The 23,105-nt window shown below is 41.2% G+C and overlaps 1 protein-coding gene across 2 annotated transcripts in view; it reads left to right on the plus strand.

Annotated features, from left to right (window-relative positions):
- The window catches only part of SLC12A2 (solute carrier family 12 member 2), a 71,331-nt gene that overhangs the window by 43,623 nt on the left and 4,603 nt on the right, over nt 1-23,105 (plus strand). The window contains exons 16-26 of one of the 2 annotated variants that reach the window (XM_040970309.1): nt 2,511-2,622; nt 4,419-4,559; nt 8,270-8,376; nt 10,528-10,607; nt 10,983-11,102; nt 13,171-13,218; nt 14,483-14,605; nt 15,540-15,651; nt 18,262-18,348; nt 19,159-19,294; nt 19,497-19,564. In XM_040970309.1, coding sequence (XP_040826243.1) covers nt 2,511-2,622; nt 4,419-4,559; nt 8,270-8,376; nt 10,528-10,607; nt 10,983-11,102; nt 13,171-13,218; nt 14,483-14,605; nt 15,540-15,651; nt 18,262-18,348; nt 19,159-19,294; nt 19,497-19,564 — 1,134 coding nt within the window. The remainder of the gene's footprint in view (nt 1-2,510; nt 2,623-4,418; nt 4,560-8,269; nt 8,377-10,527; nt 10,608-10,982; nt 11,103-13,170; nt 13,219-14,482; nt 14,606-15,539; nt 15,652-18,261; nt 18,349-19,158; nt 19,295-19,496; nt 19,565-23,105) is intronic. The other variant, XM_040970382.1, reaches the window with a different exon arrangement.

A 23,105-nucleotide genomic window follows, 5' to 3' on the forward strand; every position in this document is an offset into this window, starting at 1 on the left:
TTATAATAGCTTATCAGTCCTCAGTAGAAACAATTATTTCTTAATCTAATATATTTGTAGTAATTAATGAATTTGATCTACTAAAGCACTATTGATCATACATATTGATCTAAGTTCAGGAATAATAATAGGTAAGTTTTGAGAGATTGTAGAAAAGATAAAAATAAGCCTGTCATCTTTTCCAAATCAGATCATCAGGCACTGATTTTCAAATTGTCTGAATGAAGCATGACTGAACTGGTGACCTATGTTATTGATCAATAATCATGTCCCATTGATTTTTGCATAGTGAATTTAGAACTTTGTCCCATATTTGTCAAAGGGCAAACAGTTATTTTTCTGAAGAACCCTGCAGCTTGGGTCAGTAGTAGGAGGCATGCGCTCTCCCAGCTCTCTGAGGAAGACGTGTGTGTGACTCCCCTTTGGGACCCCAGCTCTCACCCTCCCTTTTTCTTGGAATAAAGTTCCAGAGACAGAGACTGCCTTCAGCGTTGGGGTGTAGGGGCATGGGAGAAAGGGAAAGGATTGGGGGTCTGGGAAGAAAACTTTGAGCCTCAGCATATTTTTGGATAGATGATACTATGATGGAAAAAGAGACCATTCTTGGATGACCAAGACTCACAGTTAACTGACCATCAGTAGAAACTCATTTGCCTTATCATCATTGGAATATTGTGTGTGTGTGTATATATATATATATATACACTGACACACATATATACACACACACACATATATATAAAATAAGACCTATCACATTCTGACCTTTTCATTTTGATAAGTTCTGTCAGTGAACTCAGTTGAAAGAGTAAAAGATGTTCTGCCTGGCCTATCCTGATCATGAGTGGTTGCCTCGTTCCTTGCAACCCTTGTCTCTCATACCGCAGTCGCTTTCTGGGTGTTTGAGGATTTTCTAAATAAAACAGCATGCTGGCCCTGCTGGACTCTGATATAGAATTGTAGGCATTATTACTGATATCCTTGATTTGCTTGTGCAGCCTTCTTGGTCCATCCTGGTTTTAGTTTGAGTAGGTCATATTTGGTTGTTTATGTTTTATGACTACATGTGGCACACAGCTGACCCTTGTCATAGGTGATTGCTGCTCTGCTTTGCTGCACTTCTGTATTGTCTCCTGTCGCTAATGGCTGTCTCATTTTCCTTCTTAGCCCTCACCACACTTGACACAAGTCTTAGTTCCCTTCACTGAGCAGTCTGTGTTTCTTGAAGTATCTTCCCTGGTGTCTCTTGGCTATTTCTTGCAGTTTGGTTCCTGGGTTTAGCCTTGTCTGAAGATGTCCATAATCCAGGGTGAGGGGCTTGTCTAGTGAAGTCTTTAATGTGGCTTTACAGGTGCTTTGAGAAACTGAAGCGTGTTTAAAACCTTTCTAGTTAATCTGATTAAATTTCCCAGAGAAAAATCTTGTAATTGGCTTGAAAGTGAAAGTCCATGTTACCAGAATTCTGAAAATCAGTAGGAAGGAAGCTTGGACATCTTGGGGTTCAGGTGTGAAAGTTTTCTGCCCACCCACCTTTTTCCAAGGAGCTTACACCTGCTGTCAGCATTGCTCATTGTAACAGAGAGATGCCAGTTTTACAGGGCTGCGCCGGGCCGGAGAGTTGTCCACCATGATGGAAATGGTTTTGGGTCCATCTGTTTGTTTCTTATGCATACTCAATGTACTTTACTTTATTACTGCCTCTTCCATAGTGGCCCACTGCTTCTCGGTATTTTTAGGTGCAAAATCTCTTTGAGAATTTTCAGGTATACATCTAACAGTTTCACAGCTTTCTCATGGTCATTTAGGATATATCCTTTTCCTGGGTTGTCAAATCCTGTGTTCGCTATTTGCATTCTAGCTTTTAGTATTTCAATGTTTTTGTGTCCTTTCTTGTTCTCCCTGCTTTGGTGTGTTTGAAAGAAATACCGTGCCTCATGTTGGTTGTGCATGTTTGCTGCACTGGGACACTTAGCATGCTTATATTCTTTGTATCTTGTTCTTCCATTGTTTGTGTGCATGTATGTAAGCTGGACATGTGTGGTCCAATTTACAGTTTCTTGCAAAAGGAAAGAAGGAAGTTGCTTCAGTTTTTAAAGAGGGACATGTAGTGGATTATAGGTTGTGTGGCTGAGATCCACGTTCAAGGCCTGGGAGCCTGCCCTGTACTGAGGAGTTCACAAGACCCATGAGAGCTCAAGGAGATGGCTGAGTGGTGTGGGAAGCTCCTGGCTATTGCCCTCAGATCATCTCAGCTCTGGCCATTGGCACCATTTGGCAAGTGGATTAGTGGATGGGTGATCTCTCTCTCCTTCTCTCTTTGCCTCCCAGAAAAAAAATTTTTTTCTAAGAGTCATCCCTTCTGAGAATCCTGCTGACTTGTTTTAATGACAATTGCACAAGTAAGGTCCATAATGTAATACTTTTGTTCTGGGAACACTCAAAATCAATTTTTGTATTGCCGAAAACATAAACTTCTCTAATGTTACTTAACTGCTTCATCTTAAATTCAGGCCACAGTGTCTTGTGATGACGGGTTCTCCAAATTCACGGCCGGCTCTGCTTCATCTTGTTCATGATTTCACGAAAAACGTTGGCTTGATGATCTGCGGCCATGTACATATGGTGAGTAAACTGTTGAACTCCCTCCAAGCCGCCTTCTTTGTGTGCATAACGACAGTTGTGGGGCTTTAGAGACTGGAAGAGACTAGACATAGTCTGTTAGAGCTTTTCTTTTGAAGGTTGTTTTAAAAATATTTGCCTTCCAGAGAGACTGAGTGGCCTTGTCAGATTGTGGCATTGTAAAAGTTGAGTGTTTTTGTCATGAGTTTTGAGTATATTGTGTGCTTATAGAGCCGTTGGCCAGGAAAATTGATTTCTTGTAGATAACTATGGAATCAATAGCACATTTGGGCATTTGTTTCTGTTAGTAAAACGTGCTGTCGACCCTCGGGAACACATGGAATCACTTATTGAACAGAGAAAATAAGGGTAGAAGAGATAGGCCATATCATGATAAATGACTAGCGTGCAAACTGATGTACTTTTTTCTCCATCTATGGATAACTTGAATACTGATGCAACTTGTGTAGCATTTCAGTATGTGGAATAAGAAAATAAGTTTAAAATAATAGTAGACTTAGGCCCAGTAAGATAGCTCACTGGATAAGTCTTAACCTTACACGTACCAGGATTCCACGTGGGCACTGGTTTGTGGTCTCGCTGCTCCACTTCCCCTCCAGCTCCCTGCAAATGCAACGGGAAGCAGCAGAGGATGACCCAAAGCCTTGAGACCCTGCACCCATGTGGGAGACCAAGAAGAAACTCCGGCTTCATATCGGCTCATCTCCAGCCATTGTGGCCACTTGGGGAGTGAAGATCTTCTGTCTCTCCTTCTCTCTGTAAATCTGCCTTTCTAATAAAAAATAAATAAATCTTTAAAAAAAAAAAGTAATAATAAACCTTTAACCAGAAGTTGCTTTGCATTTTGGGTTTTGAGAACAGTACATGGGTTGTGTTTAACCTGTCATGCTGAAGAAATTGTAGTGCTTGTCCGAACAGCTCTGTCCATCTGCTTTTGGTGGTAGCAACTATTGCATGCTCCATGCTGCTGCCCTTCCTGTATTTGCTGTTCCTGTGTGGCAGTGAAGTGAACCCGTGTGAGAGAGAGAGAATGAACTGGAGTTTATTTTCCCCTTTATATTTAGGTGATACTTAAATTTCTGAAAGATTTTATTTTTATTGGAAAGGCAGATTTATAGAGAGAAGGAGAGAAGGAGATAAGGAGAGAAAGATCTTCTGTCTGCTGGTTCACTCTCCACGTGGCTGTAACAGCTCGAGCTGCGCTGATCTGAAGCCAGGAACCAGAAACTTTGTCCAGTCTTCCATGCTGGTGCAGGGTGCCACAGATTTGGGCCGTTCGTCCTCAGCTGCTTTCCCAGGCCATAGGCAGGGAGCTGGATGGGAAGTAGAACAGCCAGGACATGAACCAGCATTCATATGGCATCCCGGCACATGTAAGGCAAGGATTTAGCCACTAGGCGACCGCTGGGCCCCATATTTATATTTTTAATGATCTTAGTATGACTCATTTTCTCTGTATATCACATTATCACATAACTGCTCTATCTTAACAAAATCTGAGAGTTAGTTTGAATTTTTTTTCTCGTTCAAAAGCCTCCATAAAATGTCTTGTCTTTGAAGATGAAAACTTTGCAGTTACTTTTAGGTCCTCTTCTCCCCCTCACTTTAGCTGGCATTCTTTGTGCCTTGGCTGTTCCTTGAATTCTTTAGCAATGTTAAATTGATGGACGGAATTTACTCACATGAAAATTACGTGCTGTTACTAGACTTCTTCCATGCCAGTGTCTAGAAATCAACGTGCAGTATATTCAGTTAAAGAGAATCTTTCTTTTTTCAAGGGCCCTCGAAGACAAGCCATGAAAGAGATGTCCATTGATCAAGCCAAATATCAGCGATGGCTTATTAAAAACAAAATGAAGGCCTTTTATGCTCCAGTTCATGCTGATGACTTGAGAGAAGGTGCGCAGTATTTGATGCAAGTAAGTAGGCTACTTCACACCTTTCACACACTTTTTTTTTTAAGTTCTCAGTTTGTGTTTTCATATTAATCCAAATGAAACATTGTTTTAATATCTTCATTAATGTAGACTTCTAGGACTGGTGTTAGGGTGCTGCGTAAACCTGGGGCCTGTGATGCCAGCATGCCATATGTGTACCAGTTTGTATGTCCCTGCCTCTCCACTTCTGATACCCCTTCCTACTAAAGGCCTGAGCATGGTGGTGGAGGTTGACCGAAGTCTTTGGGCCTTTCCCACAACGAAGCTCTTAGTCTCTGGCTTTCATCTGGCCTAGTCCTGGCCTTTGCAGCTTTCTGGAGAGTAAACCAGTGAATGGGAGAGCTCGCTCGCTTCTCCTCGCCTTAATTCTGCCTTTCAAATAATAAAAAAAAGTGTATCTTTAAAGTGGACTAATAAAATTTATAAAATTTAGAGCCAAAAAGAACACTATTAAATCCATTCTGTTAACTGCTGGTGAAGAACTGCCTTAGCCTGGTCAGCTCATTCCCTGTTACTGTGTTAAGGAAATCAGCCCTTTTGTGCAGTTTTCATTCCCTGTTATTCCTTTCTATTCATTGCTGATACTAGATACAGGCTTCTGTTTGGATTTTGTAGCAGATTGCAGTTTCTTCGTAAATTAAAGTATCACCATTTCTTTTTTGGGAGCTTTGGACTAATGAAGTTACCTATCTGAACCTTAGTTCTTTTAGTCCTGAGGTTGTAGGGAGAAATGAACCCCTTCGGACCAGCGAGCCACAAGCTTTGTGTGATAACCATGTGATCCCGGGGCCACACTGTTGCTCGGTAGGCTTGAGTCCCACAGTCATCTCTGCAGGGCCCTTCGTGGTGTGAGCGTCACAGAGCTTGGTGAGCATAGATCACAAAGGTCTAAGGCATCTTTAGCAGAAGGAGGACTGGGCTTGGCTGGTTTTGCTCTCTGTAAAGCCCAGTATAAACTGGCATAATTTAGATGAACAGAAGAAAAAGTGAACCACTCTAACTGGAAGTTTAATATTTGACAGAGGTGACATTGAAAGGAGGGGCTATAGTAATTGATTATTCATGTGAAAAGTACTAGATTTTTTACAAAGACCACACACAAACCATTTTCAAGTAGTTAATGACATAAAAAGTAATATAAAAAGGGTTTGTTTATTTTATTGCAAAGCAGATTTACAGAGAGAGGGACAGAGAAAGCGTCCTGAAAGACTGAATCCTTTTCCAAATGGCCACAGTGGAGAGCTGAGCAGTCGTAAGCCGGGAGCTGCAAGCTTCTTCCGGGTCTCTTACCTGGGTAGGCACACTTGGGCCTTCCTCCACTGTCCTCCCAAGCACTCGAGCAGGGAACTAGATTAGAAATAGAGCAGTTGAGATTACCTGGCCTCCATATGGAATGGAAGTATAGAAGGTAGAAACTTAACCTACTATGACACAGTGCTGGCTCCCAAAATGTTTGGTTTTCTTTATTATTTTTATTGGAAAAGTAGATCAGATTTATGGAGACGAGAGATTGAGAGAAAGTTCTTCTGCTTGCTGGTTCACTCCCCAAATGGCCTCTGTGGCCAGAGCTGAACCGAAGTGAAACCAGGAGCCTGGAGCTTCTTTGGGTCTCCCATGCAGGTACAGGGTCCCAGAGCTTTGGGCTGTCTTCTATTGCTTTCCCAGGCCCTAAGCAGGGAGCTGAGACAGGAAACAGTGTCCATATGGGATCCTGGCACTTTCAAGGTGAGGATTTAGCCATTGTGCCAGGCAGCTTCCAAAATGTTTTACACACATTTGTTTCTATAATGACTTTATGTTTCTGGAGTCATTGTTTCAAAAGAATTTATCTGCATCTTGCTCATAGAACCCAGATTTTTGTGTATTTGGAATTTTCTTTTCCCGGTTTTCTTGTTTTTATCCATTTTTAACTCTACATTGAATAGCAGAATCACATTGCTCTTTTTGAAAACTCTAGCTGAAGACATGACAGCTATAAAGCAAATGCTGTTTAGGGCATTGTGGTAGACATTGAAACTGTCCTCATGGACAGAACTACTGTGTGGGGTATGTTGGGTGTTCCTGACAAGACTGTTCCTTGTAAGCCACTTTAAAGTCAACTAATTTTTTAAAATTATTCTAAACTAAATATACCTTAAATTTTAAGCAGATAATAAAAATATATGAAATTTAAATTGGCAAAAGCCAAATTAATATAACCAGTGATAATGTGCCTATATCATTATGAATTCTTAGGTTTGACACCAAAAGTACAACTAACAATAGATAGATTGGACTTCATTGAAATGAATAACTTAGTTCATGAACAGGCATTGTCAAGAAGTAGAAAAATGAGCTGCAGAGTTGCAGAATCCTTACATGGTCTGTCCGGAATCCGTGGAACTCCTGTAATAGGATCCAGAGGACAGCCCCGCTTAAACACAGGCCAAGGACTGAGCAACCTTTGGTCATTAAGGACAGGCCTGTCTAACTGCGATGAGATGTGCTTCCTTCTACCAGGGAACCATAATTTGAAAATGGGAAATTTCAATAGGGAAAATACTGAAATAACCTGTATCCCTCAACAGATAAATAGATGAACAAAATGTGTGTATACATGTATGTAACACATGAAAAGAACTGATTTAACTCTGAAGACATTCATCTAAATGAAATTGGCTGCACACCTGTGGACAGATGCTGTGACTCCACTCAGACGAAATTATCTATAGACCAAGCAAATACAGAGACAGAAGTAGACTAAATGTTACTAGGGGCTGGAGGCGGGATGGATGGTTATAGAATTTCTGGGGAGAAATTCTGGAAATACTGGCACTGATTAAATAACATTCTGAGTGTAATTGATATCACTGATTTGTGCCCTTATAAGTGGGTGAAATGGTAAAGTTTTAACCTTTTACCATGGTGTTAAAAATGTTTTATAGGAGCATTAATATGAAATAGAAAAATGTTATGTATGAATAAAATTTTTCAGACTGCTTTAAAGTCTTTTTTTTTTTTTAAGATTTATTTATTTTTATTACAAAGTCAGATATATAGAGAGGAGGAGAGACAGAGAGGAAGATCTTCCATCCGATATTCACTCCCCAAGTGACTGCAATGGCTGGAGCTGAGCCAATCCAAAGCCAGGAGCTCTTCCAGGTATCCCACACAGGTGCAGTGTCCCAAGGCTTTGGGCCGTCCTCCACTGCTTTCCCAGGACACAAGCAGGGAGCTGGATGGGAAGTGGAGCTGCCAGATTAGAACCGGCGCCCATATGGGATCCTGGCACGTTCAAGGCAAGGACTTTAGCTGCCACACTTTGCGCTGGGCCCGGACTGCTTTAAAATCTTAAAGGGAACCATTTGGTCTTTCAAGATGAGGTTATAAAAATAATTGATGGGACAGGTGATGAAAGAAATGAGACAGATTTCATCAGGAATTTATGTGGTTTGTAGAAAAAAAAGATTTTTTTTATTGTTGATATGACTACAGATTCCAGCCATTTGGACTTTATCGCTTTTTAGCGATATATAAGTGAAAATATATAAGTGAATATTATATGTAAGTGATATATATCAAATATATAAGTGAAACTATTGTTCCCGTCTAAATACTCAGGAATTCTTAGTGGTTGGGCTGTGTGGTGTTGATATTAGTGTATTTGGAGCATTTTCTTCACGTTTTGATTTTGTTGAATTCCTCTGCTTTAGGCTGCCGGTCTTGGACGAATGAAACCAAACACACTTGTCCTCGGATTTAAGAAGGATTGGTTACAGGCGGATATGAGGGATGTGGATTTGTATATAAACTTATTTCAGTAAGTATGCAGTTTATTTAGTGATGTAGTTCATAAATGGTTCATTTTTGAAGGCTAGAAGCTATTTTCCCGTTCTGTGTTCTAAGGAATCATGAGAAGTCTGATTTTTCTTTCTACATAATACATGCAAGCACACGCTCTGATGTTTTGCATATGTGGGAGTGCACACTACATTTAAATGGACTTACATGTTCTGCTTTTCCAGTTGCTGGCATTGTTCTAAATTTGCCATGCCCTTTTCAGTAGCATTAATAGTGACTTTTATGCAGCACGCTTCATTTGACAGAGCTGTAACTTTCTTCATGTGATTTATCTGATAGGGTTCTTTTCTTACTGTTGCTTTGTCTTTTTGTTTCTCGTTGTATATGTGTATTTTGCCAGTTTCATGGAATAAACCAGGAATGCTTTTTGCAACGGAACTATTTCATAAAAATGGTAAAACTTCTGCCATGCTTACTTCTAGAAATTTTCATTCATTTCCATTTGCTAACATTCTAAGATTTGCTGAAGAGATCTACTCATGCTGTGTTTAATAAGCTAAGCATCTGCTTACTATGACACCTCTGTGTTTGAACAGAATTTTTCATTTCACACTCATTGAGGCAGTCAACCTAAGATTAGGCAAAGTAACTTTAAGGTTTCTTTTTCTTGGAAAGGCAGATTTGCAGAGAGAAGCAAAGATAGGTCTTCCAATTCGCTAATTCACTCCCTAAATGGCTTCAGCGGCTAGAGCTGAGCCGATACAAAGCCAGGAGCCTGGAGTTTCTTCCAGGTCTCCTACGTAGGTACAGGGACCCAAAGCTTTGGGCCATCCTCTGCTACTTTCCCAGGACACAAGCAGGGAGCTGGATGACAAGTGGAACGGCTGGGATGAACCACCATACACATGGGATGTTGGCACTTGCAGGCTAAGGATTAGCCATTTGAGCCATTGTACCAGCCCCCACAAAGTAACTCTTAAAGTCAAACTGAAGTTGGTTTTTTCAGTTGAAAAAATGAAATTTTTTCTGTTTACCTTTAACATACAGAAGGCCACTGTTTACTGGAACTTCTTTATACCTACATAATTATTTGCATGTTTTACATATGACAGTTTTGTTTTCACAGCTGTTTTAGAGAAGTGTTGGTGAAAGTGCCAGACAGCATACTTGGCTTTTCTTCATATTTTTTTAGATAAAGTGTAGGAAGAGATGACCCCACCCCAATTTTAAGGCCATTTCGTAAGCACAATCTAATTGTAACTTTCAGTTCTTTCCTGTGCTCTATAAATGGAGGTTAGAAAAAGTAAGATTGTAGGGGATTAAAGGTTGAATCAAAACAAGAATATAGAGTATTAAGATTTGAGAAGTGAAATTTTTTTGCAAATGATACTTGACACGTTATTACTTAAGGCTGCATTGAAGGGTGTTTCTGATTCAGACTTTATAGTGTTTAAATTAAATGTCTGTTACATGTCCTGCAGATATTAAACAGGCAGCAGTTAAGGGGTGGATAAATTGGAGCTTTCTGTTGCATAGCACTATAGAAGTTAATGGCACCACATCGGGACCGGGGCTGATACTGGGTGGCGAATCCCCATCCCTGGATGCTGGGACGTTTGGGAGGCCAGGTGTGGCTTCCTCTGTTCTCTCTCTGCTTCCCTCAGAAGTAAGAAGAAGAAATAGCAACTTTGGAAATAATGATTTCACCCATTTATCCCTAACCTTCAGTCCTTCCCACCCTGATCAACCGTATAATTATCGTGAAAAATAAAAATTAAAAATGTAAAGCACTAATGGAAAATGCATGGAAAGTCTTTGGACTACTATTTAAAATACAATGTCCATTTTCAAAAATGTTTTGTTTCATGCTTTAAAATTTTAATGCAAAATATAAATGGGTTCTAAGAGTTTACATTTTGGGAGTAAAAGTATCGTGCAGGTAGCATGGCAGTGCTGTAGAGGTATCTTTATCTTCAGTAGTTTTCAAGGTCCTTAAATAAAGAAACAGAGCGGTGTGGTTTGAAACTCACCCATATCTCACTGAGTAACTTGAAAGCATATTTTTGAAAGTAGACATCTTAATGCTGAAATTGATTTTACAAATGACTGGTACCTTCATTTTATAGAGGATAATATAGAAATTGTTTAATTTTTTCCCTCCTGTTTATAGTGATGCCTTTGACATACAATATGGGGTAGTGGTTATCCGCCTAAAGGAAGGTCTGGATATATCTCATCTTCAAGGTCAAGGTAAATCTTACTTGAAATAAGTTTTCATTTAGAAAATAAAAATTACGCTGAGAAATTTTCAGTCTTAATATGCTGAGCATTTTTTGTACTCAGTTTTTAGTCATATAATGACCATGTATTGTTTCTTGGGATTAATATATGACATTTTAGAAATAAAGTCAGTGTTTTCCTTCTGTTTGAACCTAAGTGATAATTACTGATTGTTAATGGAGAAAAAAGTCTGCAAAAGTAGCTTGAAAGGCAGCATTAGCATTGTTCATTGATTCAGTTCATCAAAGTAGATGACAGAATAGTTATCTAACCAGTTATTAACCCATAACACCCTCTTTAACAGCTAAAATATATCCACTAGTTTAAATACTGTTGTGTCCACAGAAGAATTACTGTCCTCACAAGAGAAGTCTCCTGGTGCCAAGGATGTGGTGCTCAGTATGGAGTGTAGCAAAAAGCCGGGATTAGAGCCTTCCAAGCCATCTGGTGAAAAAAGTGTGAAAGGTAATTTCCGTTCAAACAGAAATTCTACTGGTGATTTGCTTTTGAAAGAGATGGTTTTATTTTCTAATTTGTGTTAGAAAATAATCTGTTCACTAGCGTGGCTTTCAAAAATGGCTGCAAAATGGCTAGCTGTCCAAGATATTATTAAAGTAGAGGATAGCACAGAAAGCACGCCAGTTACTGGCTAAGAGGTCTTAGTTGTTTAGTTGACACATACGTTATATCTGAAACTGGGAGCAAAGCATGGTAACGTAAGACTAGGAAGCCCCATGAGGATTTCAGAGTAGTTGATGTACAGCTCTCTTGTTTGAGAATGACTTCCAAATCTTACTGTCCCGCCCTCACTCTCCTGCTCTATCTAGTCTGGTATCTCCATCTGCCCTATCTCCGGCCGACACGTCTGCACTGTAAATCATCTGACCGTATCATTCCCATTTCCTCAAATTGACAAGCTTGGATAAACCACGTGTCTGTGCAGTTTATCCCTTCCAGGTTACTCAGAAGCATGTGGTTGCTTTTTATTTTTCCTCTGTGCCTTGACTGCTCAGCATAGTAGTAGTTGAAAGTTTAGTTGATAGTTTAGTTGACACCCAGTTACTGTTTTAGTTGTTTGCAACTTAATGATTTCTGTTTTTTGTTTTTGCTTAAAACTGTAAACCGTTTCTGGTGGCAGTGCTAATTTCCCTCTTTTGTTGGAGTTAATGACATACATTTGATTTTTTTTTGCATATTTATTTCATTTGTTTTTGTTTATGGTCCTTTTTACTTGCGTGAACAGATGTTTCTATGCAAAGGCTATTAGGTCAAGCTGTGATAGCAGGGGAGGATGTATTGTCCACCAGGCTGCTGCCCTGTGCCACCACACTGCAGGCATTGTCCGTACATGGGCTCATTGATACGTGTCTATTTTTATAGAATGAGAAACTAGGTCAGTACATTTCCATTCAGCTGTTTAAGTTGGGTACAATCATTTTTAAGTGTCAAAATTTCCATGACATTTCTGAATCATTTTAAAGAAAACACAGAAAGAGATGCCATTAAATTACCTACTTTACAGGAGCAACAGTATGTAATGTGATAAAATAGAAACACTCGTAATTGGGTTGTCATTGGAGGCATAAGGAATTTGCATCCATGAAAGTTCCCTACATGATGTTCTTTTTTGTGTAGCAAGTTCTCAATCAGCGTAAATGATAAAGTCTTGACAGTTAAGACGTGCACCAGGGGACTAGACCCCTCCCGCCGTGGGTGCATACAGCGCAGGGCACTAACAAGGCACTGAGGCTCACAGTTGAACAGGCTTAGGAGGTGAGTACTCTTGACCTGAGAAATAGCGCATGCGCGCGCACACGCAGAAGCAACAGAACCTTGGGAATTGAGCGAAGTGCTCACTGCAGTGCACGCTCTCCCTCCTGACCTTTCTGGGGTTTGCTTGTCATAAAGAAGTAAAACACAAGCTTACAATGAGGCAAAAAGGGGAGATTAGGCAAACTTCCTGCTCGGGAACACTGCGAAAGCTGAAAATGCAAATGGATGGGTTTGTACATACATACATGTGTTTGTATCTAGACCTGCTTGGAAAGAAATGACATGGTGTTTTATATAAAGCAAAAGACTTCTGTTGCTCGTGAAATTGCTCAGTATTTTGGATGGTGATGAATTTTTCCAGTTTCTCAAACACTGTTTCTAAAATTTTGAGTCATCTGGGTAGTGACGCCTTAGCATGTCTAAAGTGTATACATGCTGTCAGCAACACCAGTGTTCAGTTTCACATTTCCACTCCTCAGTCTGTATATCTTAGACCCATTCACTGATCCCAGGTTTGAAAGTGTAAAAAGTTTTCAGGATTCTGTTTATTCTTCGGTAATTACAAGTAAAATTTGGAGGCAGGTGCTAATCCTTCACAGTATAATTCTGTAGTTTTTAGTGCAGAAAAGTCAGTGTTGGTTATTCCTCATGGACTGTTGTCATACGGATTTGTTTATAAATGTACTTTATTTACATCTTCATTATTTTATTACTATAAAAGTAATTAACTTATATTTTGTGTTTCTTAAACATAATCTAGATGAGGAAGAGGATGGCAAGACTCCAACTCAACCACTGTTGAAAAAAGGCAGGCATTTTACATCATTTTATTTTAATCCCCTTTTCATGCTGTTAATTCTTTAACCCCAACTTTATTATTTTTCTTTTTTTTTTTTTTAACCTTAATTTCTATTTCCATGGTGAGGTGATGTTACAGTTATCTATTACAAAAAATCATCATTAGCTCTGCTAAAAAATTCTTAGATTCTGAAAACAATGTTGAAATACTCAAACCCTACAAGCTTTTTGTTTTTTTTGGGTCTTCTTAAGCGTCAGCTGCATGGTTTAAGATGATAAGTCGGGGCACTGAAACTACTTTATTTCCAGTGTCACTTGCATTCTTTACCATCAGTTATGTCAAGCCAAGTCCTCAATTTTGATACTAATATCTTTTTTCATTTTAAAAATTACACTATTTCTCACAGTCGTGCTGCGTTTGGGAGATACACAGTCATGTCAACGTACATGAATTTTGTGAGAAGGAGATAGAGGTGAGAGTTACGGAGCAGTGTGGTTTGGTAGCCATATTTCATCGTGCAGAACCATGTGTCATGTGTGCATATATCACGGCAGCATGAACAGCGCAGGAGGGCCCACCCCCCTGCGTGGGCCTCTGCTTCCACGTGTCAGGGAAGGAGTTCCTGTCGTCCTTTGCCTGTGCAGAGTCACTGCTGGCTTTGTTTACAAACGGGAACTCACTCGGTGCGTTGTCTTTGTAAACCTGCAGCGAATGGGTACCCTTCCCAAGATTTCCCCCCATCTTTCTGTGGTTCAGAGAAAGATGTGCTAGTTCTGCCTTTAGATCTGCACATCATGTATCGAGAGGACAGCGCCTAGGGAATGAGGGGGACCCTCTCCCTGACCCCAGGGAGACCGCCACTGTGTCCTCAGTTCCCAGGTGTCAGGTAGATTCTAATTTGCTGTTAAAAGAATTTTTGAGTTTTAAGTTGAGAAATTGGATTACAGAAGAAAATTTTTCTCTGACTACATGAACTTTGTGCAGGAAGCCCAAAACAGTTTTTCAGAAAACAAAATCCAAAAGATCTATCCATATGAATTTTTTGATTGGTATTTATGACTCTTAACCTTCAGTCAGAATGTTTCAATGTATTAGAGAACAGGCAAAATCATTCAAATGCATTTACTAAGTATCTACATGTAGCCATTCTTAAATTAAAATTCGAAGTTTATGGTGGATGCTGTATGTTACTATCAGCATTATAAATGTATTTGAAACTGTAGTAATAGGGATTTTGACGGTGGTCTCCCTTCTATTTCACCACATTCTTCAGAGTCCAAAGGTCCTGTTGTGCCTCTCAATGTCGCTGATCAGAAGCTGCTGGAAGCTAGTACACAATTTCAGAAAAAACAAGGAAAGAACACTATTGATGTCTGGTGGCTTTTTGATGATGGAGGTAAAGTTACTATGTCTTCATAATTTAAGATTTGCTTAAGTTGTGTAAGATGTGACACTCATTGCTTATATCCATAAATTCCATGTAGGTCTTGCCAGAATTTCTAGATCAAAAAGGGTTACTTTTAAATTGGGGCATAACGCTCAGTTATCCTTCAGTGTGGAAATTGTTTAGTTATCTCCTTCAGCTTCGTGACCTTAGGTGCTCTGTGTTCATAATAAGTTTCAGGTTGTGTGTTTGGGGGGCTGCAGGTCGAGCTGCTCCTGCCAGGACTCTGCTTCCGACCTGTAGGGGTGGTGGTTCATCCACTGAGACACTACTAACCCACTTATTTGCTAAGTGTGGATGTGAAGATTTCCCAGTCCACTCATTTCCTTGTTTATTGTGAAAAGTTCTGTCGTTATGAACCTACCTGCAAAAGTTGTGGGAAAATTGGTTTGAAATCCCTAATTTATTAAGATATTAATATTGTTATTAATTGTACTTATTAACTCTTCTATAATCATTATCATTAATATTGTCTCACCTTTAGCCAGACCCCCTTGGTCTCGCTTCTGTACCTTTTGTCTTGCCCTAATCATTTTCCTAGGTCAGTTTTGTGTTTTCTGTGCAGCTGCTATGGAAAGAGTGCTTTGCAAGGAGCTCTAAAGATTTGGGTGTCCCTGACCCAGGGCTCTTCAGTGGACATAGCTAGGAAGTGTATGTTTGCAGGTAGAAATGATTGAGCAGTGTCTGTCCAGGTCTTCTTCTCCTCGCTGTCTTATGCCAAGTGAATGGGGGCTCCCCTTAGGTTCCCTGAGCGTACTTTCTTCTGCCTTTCCCATTTGTTACCAGGCTGCCCCGTGCTGCCTAAGCCTGTTTTCAGACAACAGTAACACGTTCTTGATGTGGAAGTTAGTGTTTAGTGAATGATTCGTTATGTTCTTAAATCCAGGTTTGACTCTATTGATACCTTACCTTCTGACTACCAAGAAGAAGTGGAAAGACTGTAAGATCAGAGTATTCATTGGTGGAAAAATAAACAGAATAGACCACGATCGGAGAGCGTAAGTTGATCTATATTCTAAACCTCACTGTTAGATAGCATTGATAGGGTAAAAAGCAGACTGTACAGAAAAAGTTGAATTATGTTGACTTGTTCCACACTGACAATCCTAGCTCGGTAACCTCATTCTCCATGATTACACATAACATGTTGGCATTTTACAGAGTGTTTATTTAATGTATTGGGACCTTGGTGTGTGTCGGGTGGGGGGACGTACACAGAAATTACATACTCATGAATTAGGGTATCTTTTGTTCTCTGTGCTGCCCAAGTTCTATTCCCAAGGTTTTTGCCCTGCTTGTCTTTGAGCGTCGTGAATATTTTGTGCACATTTTGTCCACGTTGCGCCTAGTTTCACTAGCTGATTGCTCATTTCTGTAACTTCTTAGTCCCAAAAGGCCCTAACTGTCAGAGGATGCTTCTGTCATTGCCCTCAACTTACCGGCAGTTTAGGTTTTCACACCTCTGCTTTTTTGTTTTTAATCTATTTATTTGAAAGGCAAGAGTTACTAGCAGAAAGGGAGCTTCTTTGCTGCTAGTTTAGTCCCCCAAAAGACCACAACAGCCAGGGTGGAGCCAGAAGCCTGGAGCCCTACCTGGCCAGCACTTGGGCTGTCTTCCTCTACTGCTTCCAGGTGCAGAAGCAGGGTGCTGCAGTGGAAGAGCGGCCAGGACTCACTGGCATGTAAGGGTTGCCCCCACGGTGCTCCTGGCAGCGACTCCTAAGCTGCCCCTCCTGCCTTCTCTTCCGCCCTGTCCATGCGGGTATCCCAGGTCACACTCCTCCCCAGCGAACTCCTTGCTGACAATACTCTCTGCACATTCTGACTTGTTTGTGTTTTTAATCATGTTCAGCATGTTACATAGCAGGCACTCACTAGAGATTGGAGCTGATCATTTCAAACATGAATTAGGCAAGAAATTCTAGCAGTGGAAAAAATAATGAAGTCTGTGGTTCATCTGTGTTCTGATATCCTGCATACAGTTAGTTAAACTGACGCACAGATGAGAAAATGTTCTGTTGTTGGACACCTGTTGCATACCCCAAAGAAAGGAATTTGCTCATTAAGATGTCAGCCTTTTCTGTGTTTCTCCCCGTCACCCGCCCTCGCTCAAAGGCTGAGAACTCCGTCTGTGGTCATCTTCAGTGTGCCGGGGAGGTCTCACCTGCGTCAGGCAGCAGGCACTCCTTCACGGAACAGCACTGCACGAAGTCTCGAGTGTTAGGCCTCGTGGAGGAGAGCTGGTTCTGATTTTGTATGCTCTCCCTGGCTCCTGGCTCTTCACTTACTGCTGATTCAGACCTGGAGTGGTGTTGATGATGGAGCAAGAGACCAGTTTCCTACCTTCCCACATGGAGGCCTGAGTTCCCAGCCCAGCCCTGTGATGGCTGACTGAGGAATAAACCATGAACCAGCAGATGGAGTTTTCAGCTTAAAAAAAAAAAAAATGGCTGTCTCAATGAAAACTGAAGATTTGATTTTTTAAGTTGGTATTTTTATTAGAAAATTAGATTTACAGAAAGATCTTCCAGCAGCTGATTCACTCCCCAAGTGCCCACAATGGCCAGAACTGAGCCGATCCAAAGCCAGGAGCTTCTTCCAAGTCTCCCCCCACGCAGGTGCAGGGTCCCAAGGTTTTGGGCCGTCCTCCACTGCTTTCCCAAGCCACAAGCAGGGAGCTGGAACGGAAGCGGGACTGCTGGGATTAGAACCGGTGCTCATATGCGATCCTAGCACATGCAAAGCGAGGATGTTAGCCACTAGGCTACTGCACCAGGCCCTGAGGCACCAGTTTTTAATCCATGTAGTTTGACTAAAAGTTGCCTTAAAAATTGGCAATTCACATTCTGTGATCTTTTTCTGTCCTCTTATTACTAGATTGTAACCTAGGGGTCAGCATTATGACAAAGCTGTGCTCGCTTCAGCAGCACATATACTAAAAAAAATAGCATTATGACAAAGCAGGTAAAGCTGGCACCAGCTAAGCTTTTATTAGGGCACCCATCTAGGGATGCTCCGATTCTGATCCAGCTCCCTGCTGATGCATCTGGGAAAGCCACAGGGATGGCCTGAGTAAGTACATGTGCCCCTGCACCAACATGGGACAGCTGATAGAAGCTTCTGGCTTGGGCCTGGTTGTTGACAGCCATCTGTAGAGTAAAGCCATGGATAGAACCTCTCTAACCCTCACATTCAAGCAGTCACAGCGTACCTGAGATCATCTGATGTCAGACTTCCCAGGTAGCCTTAACAGTCAGGGCCAGGCCAGGCCAAAGCCAGAAGTGTTTTGCAGTTCTTCCCTGTGAGTACTGGGGTCCAAGGACTTGAGCCATTTCATCCAGAGTTGCAGGCTACCAGCAGGAAGCTGGATCTGCAGTGGAGCAGCTGGGCCTCAGGCTAGGATGCCAGTGATGTGATGTAACGGGTAGAGCTGCTACCTGCAACAGTAGCATTCAGTAAAGGAATGAAGTTTGACAGTAGTTGCTACTTGGGAAATTTTGAAGTCTCAAAATTAGACTTTGGCTGTAACATACGGTTTTATCCTGACGAAGCAGAAAAGCTCTCGGTGCGTGCTTCCTGTAGCTCAGTGCTGTCCATTTTTGTTGCAGGATGGCAACTTTGCTGAGCAAGTTCCGGATTGACTTCTCCGATATTATGGTCCTGGGAGACATCAACACCAAACCAAAAAAGGAAAAGTGAGTGTTGCGATGCTGTCCACGTGTGGTGTGCGCGGCCGGGGCGCTAAAGTGCTCCCACAGCCTGCTTGTCACCCCCGAGTTACAAGGACTGAGTGTCATGGCACGTTTCACTGCCTGTTTGGTATCAGGCTCCAAAAGCTACATGTTTATCTTTCCAAACCTTTCACACATTCTGGTTAATATTTCTATACTTTACACACAGTACTTTATACTCACTGTACTTTGCAGTAGAACACCAGAACTTCTTAATTGCTGCTAATCAACTTCTCCCAAACTTCCAGAAAGTCATCGGCTTTCTAAGCTAGCATGGGTGGCACACCAGTGGGTGGCAGATTTTGAAGCATTTCTAAATCATTTTTAGTTGTCACACAAACCTGATTTTTGGAAATTCTTAAAACCATAGGCATACTAAATGATTCTTTAAAAATGTCCCTGCCCCCCCAGCAAACATTGCAACGGCTCAATCCTTGTTGCTCATCCCCATTTTATTTCTCTGTTTTTATTGCTAAAATAGGGGAATCTAAGAATTTTCCTTCAGAATTCTGACAGACATTTGGAATAGCCTACCTGATTATAGTAAATAGGAATTTCTAGAAACTATTCTTATTATCTTGACTAAAAGTATCTGCGCTTACTTGCCTTCACAATTTTTTAGATTACTTTCTTTCCTTGGCACATGCACTGCAAAAACCTTCGAAGAAGCTGAGCAAAATATTTACCGTGGTGACATGTGCCTAGGTTGAGGGACGTGAGCATATGACCAAAGAGACCTGCTTTAGGAATTAAACCTGTGATTTTTTTTTTAAGTATTGCAGCTTTTGATGAAATGATTGAGCCATACAGACTTCATGAAGATGATAAAGAACAAGACATCGCAGATAAAATGAAAGAAGATGAACCCTGGCGAATAACAGACAATGAACTTGAACTGTATAAAACTAAGGTATTCTGCTTTTTTTCTTAAGTCTTTTTGTCATTAAAAAAAATGACAGTTCTAACAGAAGAAAACTGCGTTCTGTTGTGAGAGGAGCTAGTTGTATTGATACGTGCAGACAGTGAAAAGCGTACGTTTATTACACCAAGATTCATTCTGGTTCCTTTTTGTCCAAGTAATCCAGGAATGACTTTTTCCTGTTCCTTTCCAGACATACCGGCAGATCAGGTTAAATGAGCTACTGAAGGAACACTCGAGCACAGCTAATATCATTGTCATGTAAGTACTTGCTGGTGCTAGCAAGGCTTCCTGTGCTGTTCGTTTTGTGGTAATCTCCTCTAGGTTTCTATCCCATGTACATCCATATAGTGATTAATGACTTAGTGGTTATAAAGAACTATTCTCCATGACATTGAATAGATCAGAGCAGCTGTAGAATTGTTTGATACTTAGGAGAAAAGTAATTGAAGTACAACTCACTCCGGACACATAGCTGTATCTTCATGTAAGGGGTCAGGTGGACTGTGATACGTCCCTGTTGGAAGGATGCTTGCTTCTCTCCAGAAGCCGGCCTCGAGCAGGACTAAAGTGCTGATCCTACTTCTAGTTTCTAGCAAGGAATCAGTAATTGCAGGCTTCTGAGTTTCTGTCTTTATCAGGAGAAAACAAAGAAGTTACCTATTCCCCGGGCAGACTATGCAAGGCACAGTTCCAGCCCTCTTGCAGGCTTTGTCCCTGCCCTCTCTCTGGTTATTAACTATAACCCTGTTACTGCTCTGAATTGTGCTACCTTGGGTATCACCTCCTGGAGCTGTGGCTGGAGGTTTCTGACTAAAATTTTGTTTTGCTCTCTCTCTGTTGTTGGGGGTGAATTTCACATGAAAAGACCAAGGTATTCTCTTCTAGTCTCACACCAAAGAATTTTGTTGTGGATAACTTCACATAAGATTTGTTAAAAATGGAAACCTCCCATGCAAGTATCAGGAGTAGGGAGGCTTCAAGAGAGAAAAGACCAAGAAAATGGTGGAAGTGGTGTCTTTTAAGCACAGCTCAGGTGAGCAGAACAATCAAGAGGGCAGGGACTCAGCCACAGTTGTAATCCTGCTTGATAAAAAGCCACAGCAACTGTGGGACTGGTAACTTCTTGATAAACTAAAAACTCACAAGATTGGGAAGGCAATTCTGTGCTGCTAAAACTTCCCCTTGGGCAGAAGCAAGCTTAAAGAGACTGTGGCATTGAGGAAGGGGGCAGAGAGCCGACCTTGAATGCCTGTTATCCCCTCTGTCGCCTTCCTCCTGGCTGAGTGGACCCTAACACCAAGTTAGGGATATGTGGGGACAACTGCTCTGCTTCCTGCTGAAAGGGGGCATTGTTGGGGCACTAGAGCAAGGTTGACTGGCAGAACTCAGATTTCCTTAGTGGTATGGTCTCAGGTCACCTCTGGAACTGGAAGGCTTCTTTGTTCAGTCCTAGATTAATAAGGCAGAAGGCAATTATAATCTCTTCCAATTTAGAGTTTAAAAGAGCCCAGGTGAAAACCTCAATGTGGAATACTTGATAAAGTTCAAATGTCTGACGCATTTTAATTTAACAAACTATTGTGAATTTTGAAAGTGCTAAGGCAGTTTTCTAATCCAGGTAGGAGATTGGTAAAGTAAAACCAGATAAAAATCACTGAAGTGCTGCAAAGCCTCGGGGTCTGAAGAATGCATATAGCCTAGAAGATAAAGCACAGTCCCTAATACTTTGTTATAGGACATACACAACTCATTGCAGATGGCAACACAGTTCTGGCGCTTTAGCAAGATTTCACAGACGCGTATACACCTGAAGGCAGTGAGGAGCCAGCCGTGAAGTAGCTCCATACTTCTTACAACTTACAGTGACACTTGGCAAAGAGCGAACCCCAGGAATTGATCAGGCACAGAGTACGTGAAGTCCTGAGAGGGAGCCCAGCCAGAGATCCTGTGGTCCAGTGGGAGCAGTTCATTTGGCTCCACTTGCCCCTGGATGCTCCAGGAACTTCTGGATTGATATAAGAAGCCTTCATCTGAGCTAATTTGGAGTTTAGGAAACACTGTTGAAGTAGTTGTAGCCTAACAGAAAAGGGAACCCAATGCCAGTGTAAAGGACAGAGAACAGTTGCTGTCCGCTGTCCAGAAGAAAGTTTTTAGGCTTTTCTTCCACTGTGAGGACCACCCAGGACTCCTGAGTGGTGACCCGATGTGTCACTGGAGCCTGTGATGGAGATCCCTAGGAAATGGCTGACCCCGGAGTTGTCAGCCTTTCCGGGGAGTCACGTCTCCAGCGAGCTCTGCTGGGTGTAAGTTAGGCATGTGACCTTGCAGGTCTTGGACAGCCCACTAGTCCACTGCACGTGCAGCAGAAGCACCCGGAGAGCTCCCTGCTGCTCTTAGGTCCCAGTGCTAAGTCTCTGGAGCCCTATCTGTGGGTTATAAATCACCTGGTCTACAGAGATGGGGCCTGTGGAGTATTGATTAGAAGGTAAGGGGTTTCCTGTGCCCCTGATCAGTCAGGGATTTGCTAAGGTCATGCAAACCAAAAGATCCTGTGTTCATTTAGCAGTCTTAATTTATGAACTTTTTTTATGTACAAGTCAATTAAAATAGATCTCTTGATAACTTATGCCACATAAACAATGTGTCCTTGCCTTAAAGGACAGGACAATAAAACAGTTTCAGTAATAGCTTCATAAAGTCTTTAAATACTTTTGAAATTAACATCAGCCATTTAGAATTACATCCTATTCTTTGTTAACCATACATTCTCAGTTAAAACCTGTCATTTCCTGTTAAATTGTGGATTTATCTGCTTACCGAGCTCTCCCAGAGTACTGAATAGAAGTCTCAGAAGGTTCTTTGGAGCCTAGAGGATGAAACATCCATGCTTAGAATTACAAGTTATTAATCAACAAGAGGTATCTTTTTCCACACAGTGTTTTGTAACCACCTCTGGACCATTTTCATTACGGTAACAGCACTAAAAGGTCATTAGACTTCTGTAACGGGCATTTCTAGCAGTGTTCTATAGTATTGCAACTTAACATTTAGTACTTCTCATCTTGACCACATCTGCAGTATCCAAATTGATGTTGTCTACAAGATGAGAGATGCATCCCTTGTTATCTCTAGGGGGCCTCAGCTGGAAAATGTCAAAGTATCTGGAACTGTGGAGTTTCTGAATGCCCGTCAAGGATGCCAGGAAGGCTTAACCATAGGAAAATAAGTACATATTTAAACTCCGCTGCTTTTAAGCAGTGAGAATCTAATGAGACCGCAAATGCAAAGATTGCTTTAATAGGATACAAAAACTATGTGATTTGTCACCAGAATGAAAATATAAATCTTAGAGAATTAGCATAGTTATCCCATAACTTGGAACAATTTTACAGTGTTAAAATACTTCCTGACCAGTAAATACTGGCACTATGTAAAAAGTTTAAAGGTATATTCTATCAATTGAGTTTCTTGTTCCAGGCATCCACATGCAAGTCTAGTTTTAAGAGACTTGGTTTATAACTTTGAAGAATTACTTGAGGCCCAAATCAGTTGACATTTTAACACACAGTGTGGGCCAGATCTGATCAACATTAAAAATAGTCTTTCAAAGCTCAACAATGGCAGCAGACTTCCTATGACATACTCCCATTTCCTGTCAGTTCCGTAGCACAGAACATTGATTCAGTACCTGAACCCATTACTCATGATGATAAAATACACCATGAGATGGAGAGGCAGAGAATCCTATTCCTATAACCAAGAGCCAAAGGAAAAAGCTAGTATAAACGGCAGGGATGGG

Source organism: Ochotona curzoniae, unplaced genomic scaffold (assembly GCF_017591425.1).
Source record: "Ochotona curzoniae isolate NIBS_2020 unplaced genomic scaffold, NIBS_Ocur_1.0 contig_1, whole genome shotgun sequence".
Classification (NCBI taxonomy): domain Eukaryota; kingdom Metazoa; phylum Chordata; class Mammalia; order Lagomorpha; family Ochotonidae; genus Ochotona; species Ochotona curzoniae.